The sequence below is a fragment of the Haemaphysalis longicornis genome, unplaced genomic scaffold (genome assembly GCF_048455015.1).
Source record: "Haemaphysalis longicornis isolate Haplotype H1 unplaced genomic scaffold, Haemaphysalis longicornis Haplotype H1 scaffold_2, whole genome shotgun sequence".
NCBI classification, from domain to species: Eukaryota; Metazoa; Arthropoda; class Arachnida; order Ixodida; family Ixodidae; genus Haemaphysalis; species Haemaphysalis longicornis.
The window spans coordinates 176,510,300-176,531,965 of NW_027526295.1; the positions used below are offsets into that span (position 1 = coordinate 176,510,300).

The window sequence follows — 21,666 nt, forward strand, 5'->3', positions numbered from 1 at the left end:
ATTAAGTGCAAACTGGGAATGTATGCTGCAAGAACGTAATTAAGTAAAGTGAGAGCAAACAAGGAAAGCGAGCGGCCTCTTAGTTCTCCCGACCACTTTGTTTTACGGCCACTTATTTCGGAATCGCAAAACAGATTTCACGCTTCTGACGGTCGCGGCATTTTGTCACTGAGACACGCAACAAAACGGCGAGCTAACGCTGCACCGCGTATTCATAACGGCGACGCAAACGAGCACTGTTTAATGAAAGTGCACGCATAGTGTGCAGGTACGCAAAAGAGCGGCGCACCGCAGCAGGCGAGCCTGCGGTCCGACGGACTAGCTGGCTTTTTAAAGCGTGATCATCACCGATTGCGTCACTCTTCTTTTTTGATCGGCTGTTTTTGAGAAGTCTTTGTCACCTAGAGTATTAGTTTAAACTAGAAATTTCACTTAAAATTTCACTTCGTACGACCATCGATCGGTGAACCTGCGAGTAGCAGACGCCGTCACGGTCCCGGCACTTTCGTCGGCGCTGTAAACGTGTTTAGCGCTGCAAATCTTTTTCCCTTAATGCCAAGTTGATCGCTGAAATAGATCGGACGCGTCAGAGATGAGCTGGTGACCACATCACAAAATAATCCGGAGCGTCGAGCTCATTTTGCTTCTGTCAACACGGGATCCTATGGGACCCGCGCAGCTTTGTACTTCCCGGAAGTACTGCCCGGAAGCCGCTCGCGCAGCGCCCCCTGGGCAGCGCAGGAGGCCTATTCAAAATGGCAGCCTGTACAAGTCTGCTGGCTTGGTGCCGCTATGTTCGGAGCGGTGTCGTTTCAGTGCCGCCTTTTTTTTTTAACCTAAAGTGTGCTGGCCGCCGAGAGCTTCGTTGAACCTCGAGGCAAGGCAGCAACTCGGCAGTGCCGGCACTGATAATAGAAATGTCCGCGTTGGTGGGTCTTGAGCCAAGCCTGGGGTAACTCTCAGAAAGCTTGACCGAAAAGCTTGGCTTTTAGCTGCCTATTCGTGAGCATCGAATAATTCGAAAATATCGAATACCTGCATTCGGATCGAAGCGAATAACGAATAGAGAGCTATTTGATCGAATATTCGACAATACCGAATATTCGCCCATCCCTACTGCTGACACATTGACACACACACAAACGCAGCTGTTGTCCACACCAGCTGGCGTAGCAGCCTCACCTCAATCTGGGTCTGCCAGAAGTTGAGATCTTGCTGGTTCTCCAAGCCCGAGCTGACAGTCAGTATGTCTGGCAGCGACTTGAGCCGCTTGCTTTGCAGCTGAAACGGGCGTGCAAGTCGCAAATGAAACCGCAGCTTGCAATCGCCAGTATTTTACGTGCGATGGCAGCAGAATTTCCTCTGGAAAAGCATGCAGGTAGGGGGGAAACAGAGGAGGTGGAAGGGTCCAGGCTTCAAGGGATAAAGTTAGTGTGTGCAAGGAAGGAAGAAGGACGGAACCATTACAAAGCGTGCACAGTAGGTGTGTGTGCGCAACTGACATCGCAAAGCAAAGGAAGAAATGAAACCAGCATGAAAACAACATAAAAAATTTTACCAGCTTGCGGTTGTATCTTTACTTTTTAATTACTGCCCGGAGTTCTGGCAAGCAATTTATACCTGCTTGTAGGAGGAGGATTGTACTCTTGTTTATTAAGTTGTTTTAGGCTCCATATCCTAGGTTCTAAAAAACTCTTTAATGCAGGTCTCAATTTTACTGCCTGCATCCAATAAAACATGGTGATCTGCAGCAGTGCTTTTGCTCTTTTCTACATGTGAAACCGTCCAACCAACATAATACAACAAAATTTGCCAATTCTTTTTCGAATCGCTGCAAACGGCAGTAAAGCAGGATGAAAACGGAGGATTTGAACAGTTAAAAGTTGATCTAACGAAGTCACAAGGAATCACGAATTATTTTGCTAAATCGAGAACTTCATAAAATCGGCACTGTCATTTTACAAGCAGTTGATTCCAAAAATTCGATGTCTAAAGGAAGGCGCATCCCAGCATCTACCGTGACGTCGTAATTGCGGTGGCCACGGCGCTCACCTGCCTATAATTTAGCAATGCACTCAATGTCTGGAGTGAAAGTAATAACAATAAAATGCCAGGGGGTCTGGAAGAAACAAATTTATTTACAGCAAAAAGCCTGCGATTTTCATCTTTTTGCACGCTTCATTAACATGCTTCGTTTCTTCATGCTTCATGCTTTGTGCTTTGTTTTGCATGCTTCGTTAAAAGTGCAGTCAATGATTCCTCGGTTCCTTTGTGAGATCCCAGAACAAAGATCCCGGCGAATGCGCAGGCCACGGGAGGAACGAGAAGCAGTAGCAGAAAAACTATTTTAGGAAATATAGTGAGGTGGGGGAGAGGTTAGAAAGGTTAGAGGGCTCCGTAAAAACGAAACTAGACCCCTTGTTTTTTTCCTGACTTGGAGCAGTAAACTTCGTGGCGTTCTAACGAAATGCATTCCAAATTGCTCTTTTTTAAAATGTTTCTGTTTCTCAAAACGCAGTTTAGCCCACTTGCAGCAAACCCGGTTTTAAAGAAATCCCGGCTATAAAGACCAAATCTTCGTTTTCCGTTACCATTCGTACGCATGTATTTTATGTCCAGGTATACGGAAAAACGGATATAACGAAGTGGTTTCCGTTTCCTGGTGTGTTTGTTATAAGCGGGCTGGACTGTACTATTTCGTTAGTTTGCGATCATAAAAGCATTGAGCCGTATAGGCACCTGCGGCGGAATCCGAATTTGTTTGTAAGATCAGGTTTTGTTAGATCGACTTTTCACTGTATAGCATATTTTGTAACCAGAGTATGGTGGATATAGCTGATTTGACTGCAGCAAGTGGGATGAATTTCATCTGGACGAAATGAAACGAAACCTCTTGCTGGAAAATCTAACAAAGATTTGAGGACAAACCATCCTTGTTTGCCAATGTTGATAACGCATTTGTGCTGCTCGCGTTTGCATTACCCATGCGACTTCAAACTACACTACAGAACGTGCACGGATGGGCCCTGACAATCATTTTCAGTGATATGCAACAAATCTGCATAGAGAACTGACAGACATATGAATAGATGTATGGTCCAACAGAGTGGGAAGCTGACAAAGGCACCGACAAAGGGGTTGATAGGTAGGTAAGCAGGCAGGCAGGCAGGCAGGCAGGCAGGCACTCAAGGCTGACTGACAAACACACAGACATGCAAGCAGGCAGCCAGGCAGACGAACATTAAGGCAGACTGAAAGGAAAGCAAGTAGATAGTCAAAAAGCCAGGCAGACAGACAGACGGGCAAATAAACAGAAAGATGGACGGACACGTTGGCAGACAGGGAGGAAGAAAGGCGGAGATGAAAAACACACCGTGGACTGGTACTTCATGCAAACAGACTAACAGACAGACAAACAGACAGAGTGGCAGACAGACAGGGCCAAAAACAGGCACGCAAACAGAAAGACAGACATGCAGGCAGACAGGGGACAAGAGAGACAAAAAAAAATTAAAGCCGTTCCACTCAACATGAAAGCTGACGGAAGTGCAGAGCAGTTATTCGCCATAATGGGCTGTAGCGCCGTTATCCACTCAGTGCTACTACCCATTGCAATTCAAACTTCCCGCCTTCGCAGTGCTTGCGCGTACCCCTGCCTGAAGCAGCGCCTGCGGGAGTTCTGTTCTTTTCGTGCTCGCTTTTCCTCCCACACATGCCGGCGTTGCACTGCCACGTTTTTTCGCTTACTATCGCCAAAACCAATTCAACGAGCGTTCGAACTAATTGAACACGGGTGCTGCCGGTTAATTACATATATTTTGTATCAAATGTACCTGCAGTTTTTTTTTTTTTTTTGCTCTAAACAACGGGGAGATGTACGGCAAGCGCCAGAATTTCACGAGTTTCAAACAGTTACAGTCGAACCCCGCTACAACGAACGCCGCTTCAACGAAATTTCCGCTTCAACGAAATATTTCCAATTCCCCGTCAGCTAGCCATAGAAGTCAATGCAACAAAGTCCTCGCCACAACGAACCATTTGTCTGGCTTGCTTTCGCTTCAACGAAATTTTAGATGATTTGGGCTGGGTTCGAACAATTATTTTACAATAAAATAAGCATAGCGCCAGCTATCTGTAAATTTTATACATTCAGGACGCTTAGTTTCACCGAAAACATGCGTGTTGCGACCACACCGCCACCCAAAACAAAACAAAAAATAACTCATAGGCGCACGCCATTGCTTGATGGTGATAAAGATGTGGCTGGCCGTCTTTACACGAGGCGCAGGCCCGCTTCGCCAAGGCGGAGCCCCAGAGCTACAGCCAATCCGTATCCAGTTGAAATTGCATGAATGTGCTCTGCTGCTGGCGCGGTGCCGTTATGTATGCGTTGTGAGCAGCTGTCCTTGCCGTTTTCCTTCTACCATTCTTCATAGCCAAGAGCAAAAATCATGTTTGCGTGTTTGGTCTTGAAGCCTAGTCATCCTATCTTAGTCGCGGGTGCGCGGTCATGTTAAATGCAAGCGCGCGCGTCTTGCCTGCCAAGGTCAGTAGCTGCCGTGCCCTGTCGGAGGATAAGATAATGGCACTGCTCCTGCCACAAGCGAGAGGGGGGCTTTCGACGGCCTAGCAGTTATCTGCAAGTAATCAGCTCGGTGGGCACGCCTTGTTGTACAGCCATACGTTTTGCGCCTGCATATCTTCACCCCCCTCCGTAACGCGTTCTTTGGGTGGTGAAAAAACAGATAACCATTGGTATGTTTGTTATCCAAATAAACATGAGTGCTTGCGCGTCACTCCTTTTTCTAAACATTGTATTATGCTGCCAATGTTGCGGAAGCGTAGGGGCTATTTTTCTGGCCTTTCCGTGGTGTGTTGGGGCAGATTTCGTCTCAACGAATTTTCGCTTCAACGAAATTTTTCGCACGTCCCGTCAATTTCGTTGTAGCGGGATTCGACTGTATGACATTAAACTGCTTGGTTTTCGAAGCCTCTGCGGGACGCCCTACGATGGAACGCTGTGCTCTACTTGGGTCAATTATCTCGCTGCGCCCCCTGATTCCGGCAGCCACTTGACATCGAGCGTTACAGCGAGCTACGATGACAAGGCAACCCCTAAAGTGCTCTGCACTTAAGAGAGGGAGGCAGGTGCACAGACCGTGGGCTGGTACTTCTCACACTTGTCACACCAAGCCGGCATGGTGCTCTCTAGACAGAGGCTGCGCTTGAGGATCTCCGTGAAGGGGTAGTGCGGCGTCACCTTCTCAGGAACTGCGTCAGAGGGGAAAAAAAAGAACAATGGGCTGAGGAGCAGAAATGCTTGCAGCCTCCCACACAGCATCTACATGAGTGGAGCTGCATTCCGATAAACTTCTCCCATAGATGTTACGTACAAACCAAAGTAGCCATTAGAGTTGAACTAAAATTTTGCACACCCTGAACGTGTGTCACAAAGCAACTGTTTTTACTTTTGACCACTTCTGCTACATTCAGTGCTGACGAACAGTGACCATAACGCTGTTTTTTTTTCCAATGCAAGGTAAGCCTAAGCTCGCTTTTTTATTATTATTTCATGACACTGACCATCGAGCTATTTCATGCGCTGGGGCGCAGTAGCGAAATGCAAGCTAAACAAAGCCAAGGGTGCATGCCATGCACTCAGATACAATCAAACACCGCATAATGTTCTATTACATAACTGCATCAGCTTTCTATTTGAGGCACTATTTATTTTATTTATTTATTTATTTCAAATGCTGTTAGCCCTTTTCGGACTGGTACACGTGGAAGGATTGACACATTTTGTCAACCCATCAAGCAATGAACAAAATCATGAGAGGTAAATTTCCAGCTTCCATTCAAATGCTTGTATCATCATTGCATCATCAAAAATTTGTGCATCAAGGGTATTCCAATCTTCTATTGTCTTAACAAGGGGAGAGTATAATGAGAATATTGTGTTTTTTATTTGCTCTCTAAAGCTGTGGCCACATTCTTGACCGTACAACAACGACAACAACGGTTTTTTGCAGAATGGGGCCTTTATGGCTTTTGCCTTGGATACTGGGCATGGCCCCAGCATCTTACCGGGAGGCAGAGGGTCCGGGTACACGAGGGAACACAGCAGAGTAGTGGACTCCTTCTCGCGGATGTTTCCGCAGCGGCACTGGTTCGAGTTGAGCAGCGTCCATCCAAACAGCTTGCTCACCTCGCTGTCTGTCTCGCCAGCTTTCCTGCACCAGGAAAACCAATGAAGCATGATCTGCGAAGATAAACATTTCATTGTGTGAGTGCTTAGAAGAGCCCTGTGGCCAGGAAAAAAAAAAAAGAAAGAAACTGCAGACGGTAAAGCAGTATCATAGCTCAATAGGTTGTTCTGTAAAGCTCTTGTGCTGCTTTAGAATTCAAGTGTTCGTGCTCCCAAGATGGGTGGGTAATAGGGTGAGCTCATTGTTATTCTGGCACTGTAAACGAACACAATTACATATTTCCCACTGCAATGCAGTTCTGCTGCAAGTTCCCCGAGCAGCTACATTTCCCCACACCAAGGACAATATCTTGTGCAGTCTGAACACATTGTGCGGTGCATTTTATGCTCACTGGCGCTCAAGCGCGTAGTGCTGATGGCTGTTCAGAGCCCAAAAGAATTTCTACAGAAAGCCAAAAGTTAAGAACTCCAGCTAGAGCATTATTTGCCAACCAAGAATACATCTCCATAAGAAAACTGTAATGATGGAACGTTCAAAAAGGCAAACAGAAAACACTAGCACATTGATAATTTGAATTTCTAGCTGCTGTGAGAAGCACAAGGCACAATATTTTTTTGGTGTGCGTGTGCATGGGTGCTTGAGTGCGTCGAACACAGAACTGGAGAGTGCGACAAATGTTTATAACAAAGAGCGGTGTCTAACTAACCAAGCTGATACATATTAAGGTTGACACAAGTCAGGTTTGAAAGTTGGAAAAACACATGCCAGAGTGGTCCAGACGCATAGGCCTTACTCTGTTTTCTGCCCATCATCTTCCTGGATTTCTGGTGTTTCCTGGAACAAATACAATTATTAATGAATAAAAGTTGGGGAACAGATAAACTTTGTTTTTTGGCAGTCATAAAATGTTTTTTTCGTTACCATTCCTCGTAGCAATTCTTTCAGCGTCACGTCAATGCCTCCAAACGTGAATATAGGATTGGCATCATATATTTATCCTCTACAAACTAAGCATGAACAAATGTAACATCGATAACGACCACTCAATGTGTGAAAACAAAAATTTCACAGATGATGTGGCCCCAAACAAAAGTCGCGTCTCCTCAGCTCTAAAGGTAAACAGAACTTTCAAGCTCCCACGCATTGCTGAAGAGAAGGATCACACAAAATGAAGTACAGAAATAAGAGTTCGGAAAATTCACGCAGAGTTAACTTTAAAAAAAAAACACAAGTCTGCTAAGAGAGGCTACCAAGTCCTCAGCCACTCTCATCCCTCTTTCAGTCCAGCACAAAAGGAAAAAAGAAGCACGATTTCGCTCCCCACTACAATTCTCTAAGCTGGCTGATACTCGTTTCTTATTTTGGTGATACTGCCCGTAAATTACAGGGGGGCAAGACGTTGTTGCTGGGTATCCCCTGTGGCAGGCCCATAGTCAAACTTGCCAGCTGCCGAAAGGGAACACGGTGCCCACTGCTCACCGAGTGTATCTGCTGAAGAACAAAGCGCGTCCAGCTCTGCACCAAGCGTGGAAAGTTGACCTTCTTGCGGGCATCATCCGAATCCGAGAGCAACAGACCCAACGCAGAAGCCTCCGGTATGGTCCGAAATGCACGCAGGAAGTTGCTTGCCTACGAAAAAAGATTGTAAGAGGGACTATGATAAGACGAAGGCGCATCAAAGCTGGCGAGCCTTTACAATGAATTTACAAAACCCAGCCAGGCAAACAAAACTATCTCATAAAAGCCAACATACCCAAAGGGGAGATGTACTAGGGTAGAAGCAAGAAAATACAAACAACAGAGTGCACAGCGTCCGATACATACAGCATCATCTGGCTGACAGGTTCAAAAGCTCTGTGCATGCACTGGTTCCTCTCACATTTGATAGATGGCCTGCCATTAGATTGCACGCCTGCTCAGCGAAGCAACGCTGCCTATTTCTTTAGTTTTGCATTTCAACACCACTACGCAGCTTAGCAAGAAGAAAGTTGATGGCCCAACTTTTTGCATCTGAGAAGGTCGATCTTGCTTGCAGTGCTAGGTAGGTTCTGACTCATAGTTATCAATAAGGGCTGCACATTAAGGCTGCTTATTGATTGGTGGCCATTCATTCAATAGTGGAGTGTGAAGTTACGTGTGGGGCTATGGTAGGTTCTTTTTTCCTTCCTCAGATACAGAAAAAACTTGAAAAAATAAAAAGAACACGTTTACCCCACTGCTGATCAAAAATCACTTAAAGCAACGGTGGTAAAAGGCACAACAAAATAAATGTGCAGCGTCACTTCCTTGAGGAGGAATTTGTCCTGGCAATCAGCTGCATTCTCAAACACCTTGAGAAAACCGCGCATGCACGGAGCTTCCAAATAAGGCAGTCAGACAGTGCAGCAGGTATGGAAAGCTGTGTTCTGTTGTTTATATTTCTTTGTTCCCCCACCACATTCAAGTTGTAGATCCCATTGCGGCAAAATTGTTCCAGCTCGCCTGCCACCATCTCAAGACATGACATGACCTCAAGTATAATTTAGGTCCAGACAAAGGGCCACAAAAAATGATCTTTCGCAGATTTTTCATTCTCCATTTTTACTTGCTTTATCCTCCTCCAGTAACCTGCTTTTTAAAATGATCTTTTCCAGATTTTTAATTCTCCATTTTTACTTGCTTTAATCCTCCTCCGGTAACCTGCTTTCAACTGGAAAAAAAAAGAAATAAAAATTAAACCAGTTTCACTCAGTGTGAAAGCTGTCAAGTGCAGAGCAGTGATTCGCCAGAGGGGCTGTGGCGCCCTCTCTCAACTAGTTTCAGTATCAGCCCGGCGTTGATACAGAAAGTAGTCAAGAGAAGAATCTGCAGCCCCTGACAAGTCCTATAAAGGGACACTGCATTGAGTGTTCATTAATTTGGAATAATAAATGCATTATTCATGATTCCTTTTTTATTTTATATTATTGTGTGCTTATTTGCGGCCCAGCAATGGCAGCCTTCATGGCAATGGCGCAGCGCAAAGATTACCCCGAGCACTTTGCATATAAGGAACATGTGCCTCTGTGGCACAATGGGATTTACATTGACTTTGTAATGTGAGGGACCTACCTAGTTTCCATCCCGACCAGGGGAAGTGGCGACCTTTTCGAAGTCTCTGTTTTGGTGCGTGACGCCACTTGACTACAGTGGCTAGATACCATAACCCTGGACAAGCTACGATGACAAGCCAGCCCCTAAAGTGCTCCACACTTAAAGCGCTACAGTTGAACCTCGTTATAAGAGACATGGATGTAAGAGACAAATGGGTATAAGAGACACTATTCACCCACATGGTTGGCTGCCATATCTTTCCCATTAAATTGACCTCTTTTATAACAGACATCGGATGTAGACAGTTGGTTGTAAGGGACAAGTCATCCTTAAACTTCAATCAACAATCTCGCTTGTAACAGACATTTTAACTTCAGATGCAGTGCCACCAGTCACTAATTGTAGTTGCTTCCATTGTGGAAACACAGGTGGACAACAGACACCTGCAGTCGCTATTTATTATAACTTCAGCAAACGCACAGTGGTTCAGTCAGCTATGAAATGACGATGAGAAGCCCTGCCAATGGAAATGCAACTTACAGAAGTGGTTGAAGGTTACTGCCATCCACTGGAGCGCGACCGCACATACAAGCCCTCCCACTCGTGTAGCTCCCAATCAAGAAGCATCGCAGATGTTAGTCCTGCAAGCGTAATGAATAGCCTGAGCGCACAGCGGAAGAAGCTGTGCTCTCTGGCTATTCATCAGGCTTGTGAACTCAACATCTACGATTCATCTTCCGCAAACAGTGAAAGGAAAAAAAGCTTGTAGAATCAGTTGTAAAAAACAGTGTAAATACAGTCATGAAGCAAACAGATTCAGAACTGTTTCATAAATTCTGGGGGCCAAACATAAATTAGAATGAATCTTTTGAAACATGCTGCAGCGTTCTTTTGAGCTTATTTTAGTCATACGGTACCCACATTGAACTAGGGTCTGATTAGTAAGTGAAAACATGGTTCCCTGCTTATAAAAGACATCTCGTATAAGAGACAGAAACTGCTCCCTGGTACGTGTCTCTTATAAAGGGGTTCAGCTTTATAACAAAATTGCCGCTGTCCAATCTGGCAGCCAGCTGGGCAGTGTCTTCCCTAGGGCTCCACTCCAGTGGTCTTCTTCTCACCCCCCTGCCCTGCTGCCTTACTTGACCCACCTGGCAGGGGATGCCCTGAGCGGTGTCCAGCATGTGGAAGAGGAAACCCAGCTCGCAGGCCAGGCAGAACTCCCGCTGGCAGCTGTGGTTCATCACGGCACACCGGAGTGGATCCATGAAGTACAGCACCTTCGAATCACCCACCATGGGAGAATTCTTGTTCACGTTTGTGATATTGCTTTTTTATAATGAGCCACCTAGCCATCAGTCTGCTTCTTTGAGCCATCTAAAGCTCACAACACCAAGAAGCACAAGAAACTTCACTGACACCAGAAATGCAGACGGGTGGCAAAATTTATATAATAAAGGGCACCACCTGTAAAGCACGTATTGCTATTTGTGGTGCTCATGTGAAAGAGAAGAGGTGCATAATTTACAAAGAAACAAAGGCAAAGAAATAGAGAGAAATAGAGGCATAGAAATAGATAGAAACATAAATAAAAAGAGAGACATCAGTTGGATAGGTTTTGTAATTTGTGCAATTGTCTTGCTTCACAGTAATTTTTCCCCTAATAATGCTGCTGTGTATAAGCTCACTCATTTCTCACCTACTTAATTGAAAAACGTATACGTTTGGAGAAAATAGAATGTCTGCAGTGATACTAACACCGTCCTGCAAGCAAACGTAAAAACTTGTTGCCACTCGCACAGAAAATGACACAAGATTTGCTACAAACTTGGGTAAGAGGAATGAAATCAATGCAACAAGTGTTAATAACCAATCATTAGGCCAAGATCTTGCTCTCTTTAATCTACAAGGCCCACTTGGCTGTATAAAATACTGTAAATGGAGGGAAAAAAAACTCAAAAACAATTACACAAAAATTATTTTAAAAACAAAAAATGCCAGTCAGTTTGCAGACTTAGAAGCTAGGCAGAGAGCAATCAAAAGGCAGCAGGAAGTATCATCACCTGTATCATGTTGTTGCAGTAGGCGTTGGGGAGGTTCGTCTCGAGGCCAGCAAAGCACGTGCGGTTGTAGAGGTTGAAGTCAAAGTCCTCAATGCCCATCTTGGAGTACTTTACGTCAATCTTTTTGTACCACCGCGGGATCATGTCCATCTCGTCTCCTACGATTAAAAAGAAATGAACACAGTGCGCGTTATTTATGAAGTAAAATTATGGTCTAAACAAAAATTGTTTTGTACTGCAGCTACACATAGAAACAATGACAAGGGCATGAAGTATTCTGATAAGCAAACCCCTCACAGCTTCGCTGCAAAAACATGTTACACACGTTCAGCTGAATGCACAGTGAAAACTAGAGTTCACATCATTTCCACCATCCTGATTCTAGCAGCAACAGACCGTGTCACCATGCCAGTTTTTTGACACCAAGATGCACTTTCGGTTGAAATGCTTTCATAAACTTTGCTTTCAGTTCACAGTGCACTTCATGGCTAATCCCACTCCAGTCCCACTGCAGTGTTCTGTTCACAAACATTGATTATCAGCATTCTCTACAGTTCAACCTGGGTGTAATGAAGTAAAAAAAAAATCCCGCAATTTGTTGCTAAATCCAAGTTTTCGTTACATGCAGTTTTCGCCTGTATATTGGCAAAAACCACACAAAAGTGAAACCGAAATGCAATGAATTGAGGCAGTCCCGCCTCTCAAAAACTTTATTTAACAGGAAAAAGCTGGGTAATTTTCGCTTGCTGGCACTCCTGAACAAGCGAAGACAACATGCGGCGCTCCAAGGGCACTAAATCCACGAAGGCTTCACCGCCGTCCTGCACGCCGACGTAACGACGCAAGGCGTCTACCGTGTCCATCCCCTCCTTGGCACATCCGACTCTGTCGAACCATCATTGTCAGTGCGACCTTGAACACTTTCTACAAGCATTGCCTCCAACATTTCTACTGCAGCCAAGGCTTTTCAATCGGCAAACAAAATGTCTCCAAGCTCGATGTCATCGAGCGCACCACTGTTCGTGCGTAGTTCGTCCCACACTTCAGTCACATCCACTAGGTTTGACGGTTCCTCTTTGCACACTTCATTTTCAAAAACCTCGGGAATCTTGGCTTTGACAAAGCAATTTGCGATCGTTCGCGCTGTGACTGCCTGCCAGGATGCAGCAAGTACCCCGATAGCAAAGAGAAGAAATAATTTTTTACGGCACGCCGAACGACTTGTGGGTGTGAAAAAAATTGGCGGCGGAGATGGCTAGTAAGACTGATTTGCAAGATTTCGCACCACCTTCAGGTTTCTTGTGCATTCGCGGGCTCTGGCATGCGTTATCAGCTGCTCTTTGAACGAAAGCAGCAGGGGTGAAGCACAAGGCACAGCTAGGCGCAGCGGCAGAGAATGGGGAAGGGTATGGAAAGAGTACTGGCCCAGTGCACGTCTCGGCATGGTAATAACAGGTTCCCAATATGCAACGTCAGGACCCCTCCTCACTTGCTCTTTTTCTCCCTGCTGCGATCGCATGTGGTCCCCTCACGACCGTACGCTTTCTTTCTTTGTTTCTCACAAAACTTATGCCTCGTGCTCATGAATTTTTACTAAAACTGCAGCTGAAGATCATTAAGGATCGCAGTTGCAAATTTGTCACATCAAGGTAAATGATCGCACCATTTTCGTAGCATAGAGGTTGGAAATACATGTGCTTTTATGGAGGTGGAATTGGGGAATTAAAAAGGTTCGTTGAATCCGGAAATTCATTAAAAAAGAGGTTCATTACATCCAGGTTTAACTGTATTAATGAAGTTGCATATTTGTGTTTTAAAAAATTAACAAAGAATGATCATTTTAATAGGGGTGTGCGAATGCCGAATAGTAACTTTCAAATTGAATATCAAATCGAATTCGAAAAAAAAGCCGAATATCGAATCGAATATCAAATATCATGTTTTTTTTACAGGCCTCACTTTCTTATAGGTTTTTGTGCAAAAGCAGAAGCTACTTCGCATGTTTGGGAGACATGACATTCTTTTTCAACCCGGAGGGCGCACTTTTCAACTCGCGTTGGCGGGAACGATATCCAGAGCGAGCACAATATCCAGAGCGGGCACGATACTTTAACAAAAAAAAAAAAAAAAGAGACTTGCATTGGAGTTGCTGTACTGCAATCATAGGCAACGACTATTCAGAGCCTCGTAACGCACTCTGCAGGGATGAATAGGACGCGAAAGCAATCATGGATTTCTTCAGAAGTACATAAGCAGCGTGAAGCGTGAATAATATGTAGCGGAAAGAAAGCTCGCGCTACAGTTGCCGTGGACAAGCCTGCGCTATCTACTGTGGTCTAAAAAACAAGTAAACACGCAGTAATCATACACGAACTGCCTTAAAAACAGCCATAACCGCTTTTTATTTTAAATTAACGGAAGCACTGTCAAAACGATGGCAGTCTTTATAGGAAGCTGTAAACATCCAGTCGCACAATTCAAAGTGGCGGCAAGAGTCGACGGCGACGGCTCGAAAAAAAGGTCTTATCGACGCAATCGCAGATTACTCCGTGCAGCGGGATAAAATTTACGGCCTCTGCAAGGCGCGCTCGCCGAAAGCGCGATTAGGATGAAACTTGCCGAGTAGACGGTGTAGCAGCAGTGCATTAGCGTGTGACAACATCTCTCGCTTTCGCAAAGCCAGGGAACGTTCGGAAACTCCACTCGACTATTCGAAATATCGAATAGTAGATATTCGATTCGCGAATCGAATTATTCGTGGAGGTACTATTTGATTTGTATTCGAATATTCGAATATTCGCACACCCCTACATTTTAAGCAATCTCAGGGTGCTTTTTGCTTTTGAACATGCCCGCACAGCAAACAGCTTTTTTTTTTTTCAGTGTATTTTTTGCTAAATTATAGTTAATTGGAGCCTTCAACCAGTCCTTTGCCATCGGCAGTGAGCACACCACGGCTAGCGCTGTGAAGTGTGTCTCCATGACGTTGGCTTTAAGAATTCTCGTATTTGTTGTCTGCTGCACTTGGGCTAGATTTCCATGCGGTTTCTTTGTGCTTGATTGACTTTTGATGCTTGTCCTCACCAGATTTTGCATTCGCCTAACTTTTTATCATAATTAAAGACTTGAAATCGCATACTCTAGCCCAAGGCGTGATTTAAAGTATAGTTTTTGATACCGCTCTGGAAAAAACATTGCCGGCGTCTCCCCTTTGTTTGCGACGCCAGTCCTGTGCGAAGCGTCAAGAGTCGGAGCTAGGTGTCAGCTTCTGTATTAAGCAATGTTTAGAACATAGGGAACAGCCAGCTGTTAGTAACCGACAACAGCGGAAATACAAGACCAAAACAAATTGTAGGCCTTCAGGGCTGTCAGCTTTGACAGAAGGCATTACGATTCCCGGTTATCATATGTAAGGTAAATCAGTTTTTGCAACCTTGCCGAACACTCGAAAGTATTGCATCACATCCCTTTACGCTATCATGGCATGAGAGTATGCCGACATGCACTATCGAGTGCAAAAAATGTAGGATGAGTTCCAAATAACCTACTGTGTGTATATGTGCCTGCTGGTTTTATACCAGGCTTCTAACCAGTATGGAGGTTTATTGAGCAAAACATTAGCAATTCAGCATGATACCAATACCATGGTCAATTCAAGTTTGGAGGCTGTGCTCGTGTATAGGGCCCGGCGCAAGAAACGCTTTATCCACAAAACAATCGCGATTTCAATCTGCCTGATATTTGTAAGGTGTAAGCCAAATCATAGTGACTTAGGAATGACACACCCACTTTTCATTATTGGTTTTTTGTCCTTGTCAATATTCAGTACGGAGTGTAAAAAGTCAGTACGGAGAAGAGCTCATGCTATTCGGTTTCCATCATTTCTGCAAGTGCGGCACCATAACCTGTTTCTGCCATAACACATACGCACACACACACATACACACGCACGCGCACACACACATGCACCTTTGCACACACAGGTGCATGCACACACACACATGCATGCCCACACACAAACACACACACGCATGCACCCACGTGCACGTGCACGCAGATACAAACAAATGCACGCACGCACAAACACGCACATGCACAAGCAACAAACACATGCACGCACGTGCACGCATACACGCACATACACACATGTGCACACGCACACACACGGGCACACACACATGCGTGCATGCATGCACGCACACACACTCATGCACATATGCATGCATGCTAATCACGTATACGGTAAAATACAGTTACACTATGTTTGTCCAGACCTGCAGGGATATTTATGGTATTTCTTACAGCCACATGTTCCCCATATTCAGGTATGTGCTGTAGCAAAACTGCACTCAAGAGACCAAGAGTAATTTTCTCCAATACATGGAACGCCATCACGAGTAGCCCAGGATTTGTTCTTTATGCCTGAAGGACTTGGAAAACAATAAAGAGCTGCTTTCGCTTCTCGTTGTACCGAAAACCGGCACTATTACTATTACTATTACTATTTACCGCATTCGTTAGTGAGTATATCAAGCCTTCAATACCGTAATCATGTCATAACCGTTTGGGATGAGAGGCAGTTTGTTATGATAATGATGGTTACGATAGAAATTCGGGGCACAAAAGCCACCTTTAAGTACTCTGGACAATGTTGTCTGCGCTGTTTCGCGGTGGCGTAGCACAAACCTTCTCATTGTATTTGCATGTGAATAAACAACTCATGCAGCGGATATGCACCTTCTTGCACGCAGCCATAATGAAAGCCAATTGGTGAAAAAGGGAATGTATGCCCATACAGCCTGAAGAAAACACCCACATAAACTTTGTGGGCCTCGGAAACATCCCCAAAACTCCTAATAAGATGTTTGTAACGGAGCAGAAAAATGAAAGCATTGGGCACAGAAAAAACATTCATCTGATACAAGTCAATAACAACGAATGAAATAGAAGACAGCCGTTTTATTTCCTACTGTGCAATGCACGTGTAGGGGCCTGCTCCTTGGTGCGGAGCATTACAGGCTGTTGAGTCCTCATAAGAGCATCTCAAAAATACTGTATGGAAGCCTACGCATTTTGGATACTTATCGAGGAGTTCTGAGCACTGAACCTCGCAAATAAGCTAGAAAGGACAGGGTACCCATGGTCTTCTGACTGATGCTCTGGAGAAGGTCGTTCTCTCTCTTCTCATGTGTTGCAAACTTGTGGAGGATACAGCTTGAAATTATTCAGAGGTGTCAGAAGCTGGCAAGATAACTGAATTACTGGAAGTACACTTTTTAATGCACTAAAGCATCGAAACAGGCGCTTTCTAGCACAGGCACTGCTGCCCCTCACAAGCGGAGTGTAGCAGACGACAGCGGCGCGAGTTCCAAAGCTGATGTCAGGAGCCAGGGGGTGCAACTCAAGCATGTCACTGCCAAGAGTGTATTCTCTGCAAGTTGCTCAGGAAAGCTGGTGTGCTCAACAGAACGCTATTTATAACTGGACCAAATGCAAAGCAGGCACGTCTGGTTCCCAGATATAACATCACACACAGGAGACCATAAACTGACAGCTGTCTTGATGATAATTACAGTCTAAATAGATAGAACAAGTGCACAAAACAGGTGTCAAGAAGTAGCAATGTTATATAAGGCTATTACTTTATTCCCCCTTTCAAAATATTTTTAATCGTCTACAGAAAGTATGCAGCTTTCGGACCACCATGTGTTGAGCATGATTATGCACATTTCATGCGTGATTCTGCAACTCATGCGCACATTTATCCAATAGAGTGCTGCAGCTTGGCCAAGCAGCATTTTCTACACACCAACAAAGCAGAGAACAGGCCAGCAGCTTTTGCTAAGCTAAAATCCCTCACTATGCAAAAATCGCCAGAGTTGATTTTTCCGTAAAAAGATGAAAACACCAATAACGTCCCTTCAATTAAATAGCAATGGCAGTGACGATCCTGAGTAACTTACAGCGGAGCCGTCAGTGGGACTCAACTCACGTGACTCCTTGGCCCGGCGGTGGTGAGTCTCGTGTGGGTAGCGGACCTCGTTCCGCTTCCAGAGTCCTGGGTTGGGGGCGTACCCTATGGAGCCCACCATCTTCATGCTGTTCAAGATCACCGGGTCGATGGGCACCGCCCTCCTACAAGACAGGAGCACGAAAAGATGTTACAGTGTCCAGTGCTGATTACGGTTCCTTCCTTACCCATTTCTTGTCTCTCTCCTTATATAATCTCTTTGCCTGCAATCCCACTCTTTGTTCTGCTTCTGTTCCATGCTAATGTGAGGAGCACGGTTACCTGCCAACTGCCTCTTCAGATATTGAGCACTCCCAGTACAATCCCACTCACAGCTCTGCTAGAACGAGCTACGATAATGACAGTGACTGCAATAGGGATGTCACGACATATATAAATGTTTACACTACTATTACGCCGATAAATTTTTGCCAGGCACAAGCCATATTCAACATGAAGCCTTTCATCTTTGCTTGCAGAAGAACAGCCGATCCTCATCAAAAGTAGTTGACAGAGGTAATGCAAAAGTACATTAGATTTCACACGTCCCCTTAAAGCTTTCGCACGAAAATGAAGGACAAAGAAGGCAAAGCAGACAACCTCTCAGAATCTACTTTGTGCCACAGAAAAACAAAGCTTCAACTGACAGAATTACATACCAATGAAAAAAGATGGTCTTATCACTACCCCTCATGAAAAATGCATAAAATTACAAAGTTATAAAATGTCTATTTCACGACGTAGATTCGTCTCACAGAAACAGCTTAATTAAGGGAAAAGATTAGAAATATGTAGCAGTCATTATTCTTTGGAGTGCAGTTAGTGGGGACTAGGTGATTTAATAACTGATATTAACTGCCCACAGTATTAGGCCAAAATAAAGGACAGTTTTTCATCTGCAATGTTCCTCTACTGGTAGCAAGCACTAGTAAAAAGCCGCCAAGCCTCATAAGCAAGATGATGGAAGCTGCTGCCGACTTGAATCACTTGATCTCTACACACAGGCCGTGTTTTTAGCACTTCATACAGGTGACAAATTTAAGACTCAGTTGTTGTAGCCCATTTTTTTTACAACTCAAAAGACGCACAGCACCAGGTGGCAGAATGAGGTGGTTTGCTGCAAAGCGCTTGCCCAGGCACATGTGCGGATGCCCTGTTGCCACACACACGTGCATACCTACGTATGCACGTGGAGGGAACATGCAAGTGGACTGACCTGTAGACGTATTTGATGAACTCCTTGGGCAGGTCAGATAGTAGCTTGCCACTGCAGTAAGGCATTGGTATGGTGGACAGGGGAGCGATCTCGTCGTTGATGTCGATTGGGTGCAAAGGTTCCTCCTGCCCCGAGCACACAAAACAGCGATCTTTACTAGCAGGAAACACGCTTAAAGGCCAACTGCACTCAAAATTTCGACCTCTTGAAAACACTATTTCCATATAGTCTAGCTTAAAAGAAAGCAAGATGCAAAACACAACAGCTGAAATACGTGTGTGGACACCGCAAGTGGTCAGCAAAAATCAGCGATTTTGAAACCGAAATCGAGGAGAGCACAACCATTAAAACGACGCTGCAGCTGGCCAGCGAGTGGCCAGATGGTGAGCAGCTCGGGAGCAAGCCTGTGTGCAAGCTCTACGTGCGCACGGGGCAGCGAACGGGTGAAGCGTTCACAGCAGGGCTCGACCGCTTCTCCAGGTGCGTTGCTGGCCAGAGGAAGAAGTCCCGGCCGGCCGGGCTGTCACAGGCGTGTCACGGCTGTTTACGCAATCCGCCGGCAGGTGCAGCGTGGTCTGCGGCAGAGCTTTTTTTAAATGCTTCTGATTGATTAACGAGGCATTTCATGGGGCTACCACCTGTGTCCCAGCTGATTTGGTGGTACGTATAACACATTAAAAATAACTTTGGTCGAGGTGAAATTTGAGTGCAGTTGGCCTTTAATAAAAGATATTTTGCCACCGTAAAGGGCACTCATGTCTTGTCTGCAATGTGCAGTGTGATGCTGTTAGTTCCGACTTGATGTGTACATAATAATTGCTTCAATAAAGTAGAGTTTGAATTATACGGAGTTGTATTAAAGTGTCCAATTATTCTGCCAGGTGGCTCCAACCGGCATGACACTTGGAATAACCCGGAAATTTTTATTACCGAGACTTTTCTGTGTGCACAGAGGGTGATAATAAAAAATGGCAGATACCCAAGCTCTACCCCTTTTTTTTTATCCCTGATATTTTAAGCACTGCGTCTGCTCTTTGCACCAGGCACAGATAGATGGTTAGACGACCCTACCCTTGCATGCAGTGTCAATCCCAGCTGCTCCCTTTGATATAAACGCAATCCGAATAAAGTTTCGTTTCTCACTCAATGCTGTTAAACGTACCGGGTCAGCAAATTCGGTGGGGTGGCTGAAGTTGTTGAAGTTGACATGAGGACTGGCCCCATAAAGATGAAGGTACCCTACGATAAAATGAACACAATATTAGATACGTTAGAGGTTTTCTCCTGCCCCACAATGAAGTCATTGCACACAACTAGGAATGCAAAGGCAGCATGAAGAACATAGAAGATGGAAGAACGACCCCACTTACTCGCCGGAAAAAGGGCTGCCAAACAGCTGTAGCAAAGGACAGAAATTGTCATCACTGAGTGGCCATTTTACTGACATTTCTTGCAGCAGTCATGCTTACAGACAACATACACTGAACTAACTGCTACATGCCCATACAATTTGAAGGTGTTTGTCGTTTCTTCTCATGCAAATTCAACTTGCCATGGAATGACAAAGCTCGATATTAAAGCTAGGTCAGCTTTAAGCTGGACATCTCGGCTCCTTTTTTCTTTGTCGTAGTCAGTTAGCCATTAGCCAAACCAGCGATTTCAAGAATGCTAAGAGGGACAGTCAACAAGTGGCATGCAGAAATTTTCTGAATTATCACATCTAACCACTTCACATTTTATCTGGTTTGTTTTTAAACCCAACAACAATCACGCACCAAAAATCACAGACAGATCAGTAAAAGAGGTTGCCCTTACAAAAGTCTGATTTGATACACAATGCCAGGGATGCACTTTCTTACTTTACTTAATGCTTTAAAAAACCAAGACCTTTAGTGAAGCTTAAAGGAGGAAAAAGTAGGAAGAAGTGTAGACGCTATAACGACATTTTGTGCCTGTGAAAATGACCACTGCTTCAATTATTGCTTCTTTTTCTCAATAAGCGAGTATATTCATATGTTAACAGGCAAATTCAACCACACCCCATACGTGGTCTATACAGTTTGATACTGACAAGTTTTACGCTGACAGACAACCCCCCGAATGAGAACTGCTCACGTGTTTCACACCGCAAATACATCAACCCACCTGCAACATCGCCAAAGGCCAAGGCTTGGCACGACGAGGAAGTGTCGAAAGCATGTACGGCAGCGCCGCCCGTTTCCAGCTGGTAGATGTACGACGACTGGGTCAGGGTGCTTGTGTCGACCAGTTGGAACTGGCCTGTCTGAAGCGCAGAAGGCCAGACAGAACAATTCAGAGCACCAGAGGCCTCGATTCATAAACACACCCACATACGCACGTATAAGAACGCATGCAGATGAGTGCTCATGCTGAACAAGAAAACTGTACTGAAAAAAATAATAAAAGAATCGACATTTATGGGTCCTACAATTATGTAGCTTTTAGGAGTTTTAGGTTATCGATTACTTCTACAAACTGCCCGAACTTCTTCATCTACAGAAAAAAACTACTCCAAACTTTAAGGGGGCACATGGGTCTTTGATCAATAAATTTTTATAGTTAGTCATGATGATAAAAATTGGGGGGCGTGTGTAGTTTTTCATTCTGATTGTAGATATAAAATTTGTTTTTGTGTAAAACGACTATATTTTGATTTATTTGGATTTTTATACTGCATTTTTGACAGCCTTTGTACAAAAACTGTTGGAGGGATGCAGCTGAACTAGGTACCAGTGAACTGTGCACAAATCAAAGAGTGCAATGAGACTAACACTATCATTATATATGGTCTGTAGCAGAAGTTACGACAGTTTGAAGTTTGGGCCTGGAAGGCAAAACCGGTTTTTCTGGTTTCCACCTTTCAAGCACAAACATCAAACGGTCACAACTTCTGCTACAGACCAGATAGAATGATAATGTTAGTCTTATTGCACTCCTTGATTTGTGCACAGTTCACTGGTACCTAGTTCAGCTCCATCCCTCCGGCAGTTTTTTCACAAAGGCTGTCAAGAAATCAAATATAAAAATCCAAATAAATTTGAATATAGCCGTTTTACACAAAAACAAATTATACAA

General features: G+C 44.6%; 1 protein-coding gene across 3 annotated transcripts in view; it reads right to left on the minus strand.

The window, feature by feature from the left end:
- Window positions 1-21,666, minus strand: part of Pan2 (PAN2-PAN3 deadenylation complex catalytic subunit PAN2) — a 60,902-nt gene that overhangs the window by 30,161 nt on the left and 9,075 nt on the right. For all 3 annotated transcript variants that reach the window (XM_077698705.1, XM_077698707.1, XM_077698706.1), the window contains exons 7-17: window positions 20,716-20,854; window positions 19,733-19,809; window positions 18,571-18,695; window positions 17,337-17,479; window positions 11,345-11,502; window positions 10,433-10,561; window positions 7,689-7,838; window positions 7,003-7,043; window positions 6,088-6,233; window positions 5,159-5,271; window positions 1,183-1,281 (exon numbers count right to left, since the gene is read on the minus strand). In XM_077698705.1, coding sequence (XP_077554831.1) covers window positions 1,183-1,281; window positions 5,159-5,271; window positions 6,088-6,233; window positions 7,003-7,043; window positions 7,689-7,838; window positions 10,433-10,561; window positions 11,345-11,502; window positions 17,337-17,479; window positions 18,571-18,695; window positions 19,733-19,809; window positions 20,716-20,854 — 1,320 coding nt within the window. The remainder of the gene's footprint in view (window positions 1-1,182; window positions 1,282-5,158; window positions 5,272-6,087; window positions 6,234-7,002; window positions 7,044-7,688; window positions 7,839-10,432; window positions 10,562-11,344; window positions 11,503-17,336; window positions 17,480-18,570; window positions 18,696-19,732; window positions 19,810-20,715; window positions 20,855-21,666) is intronic.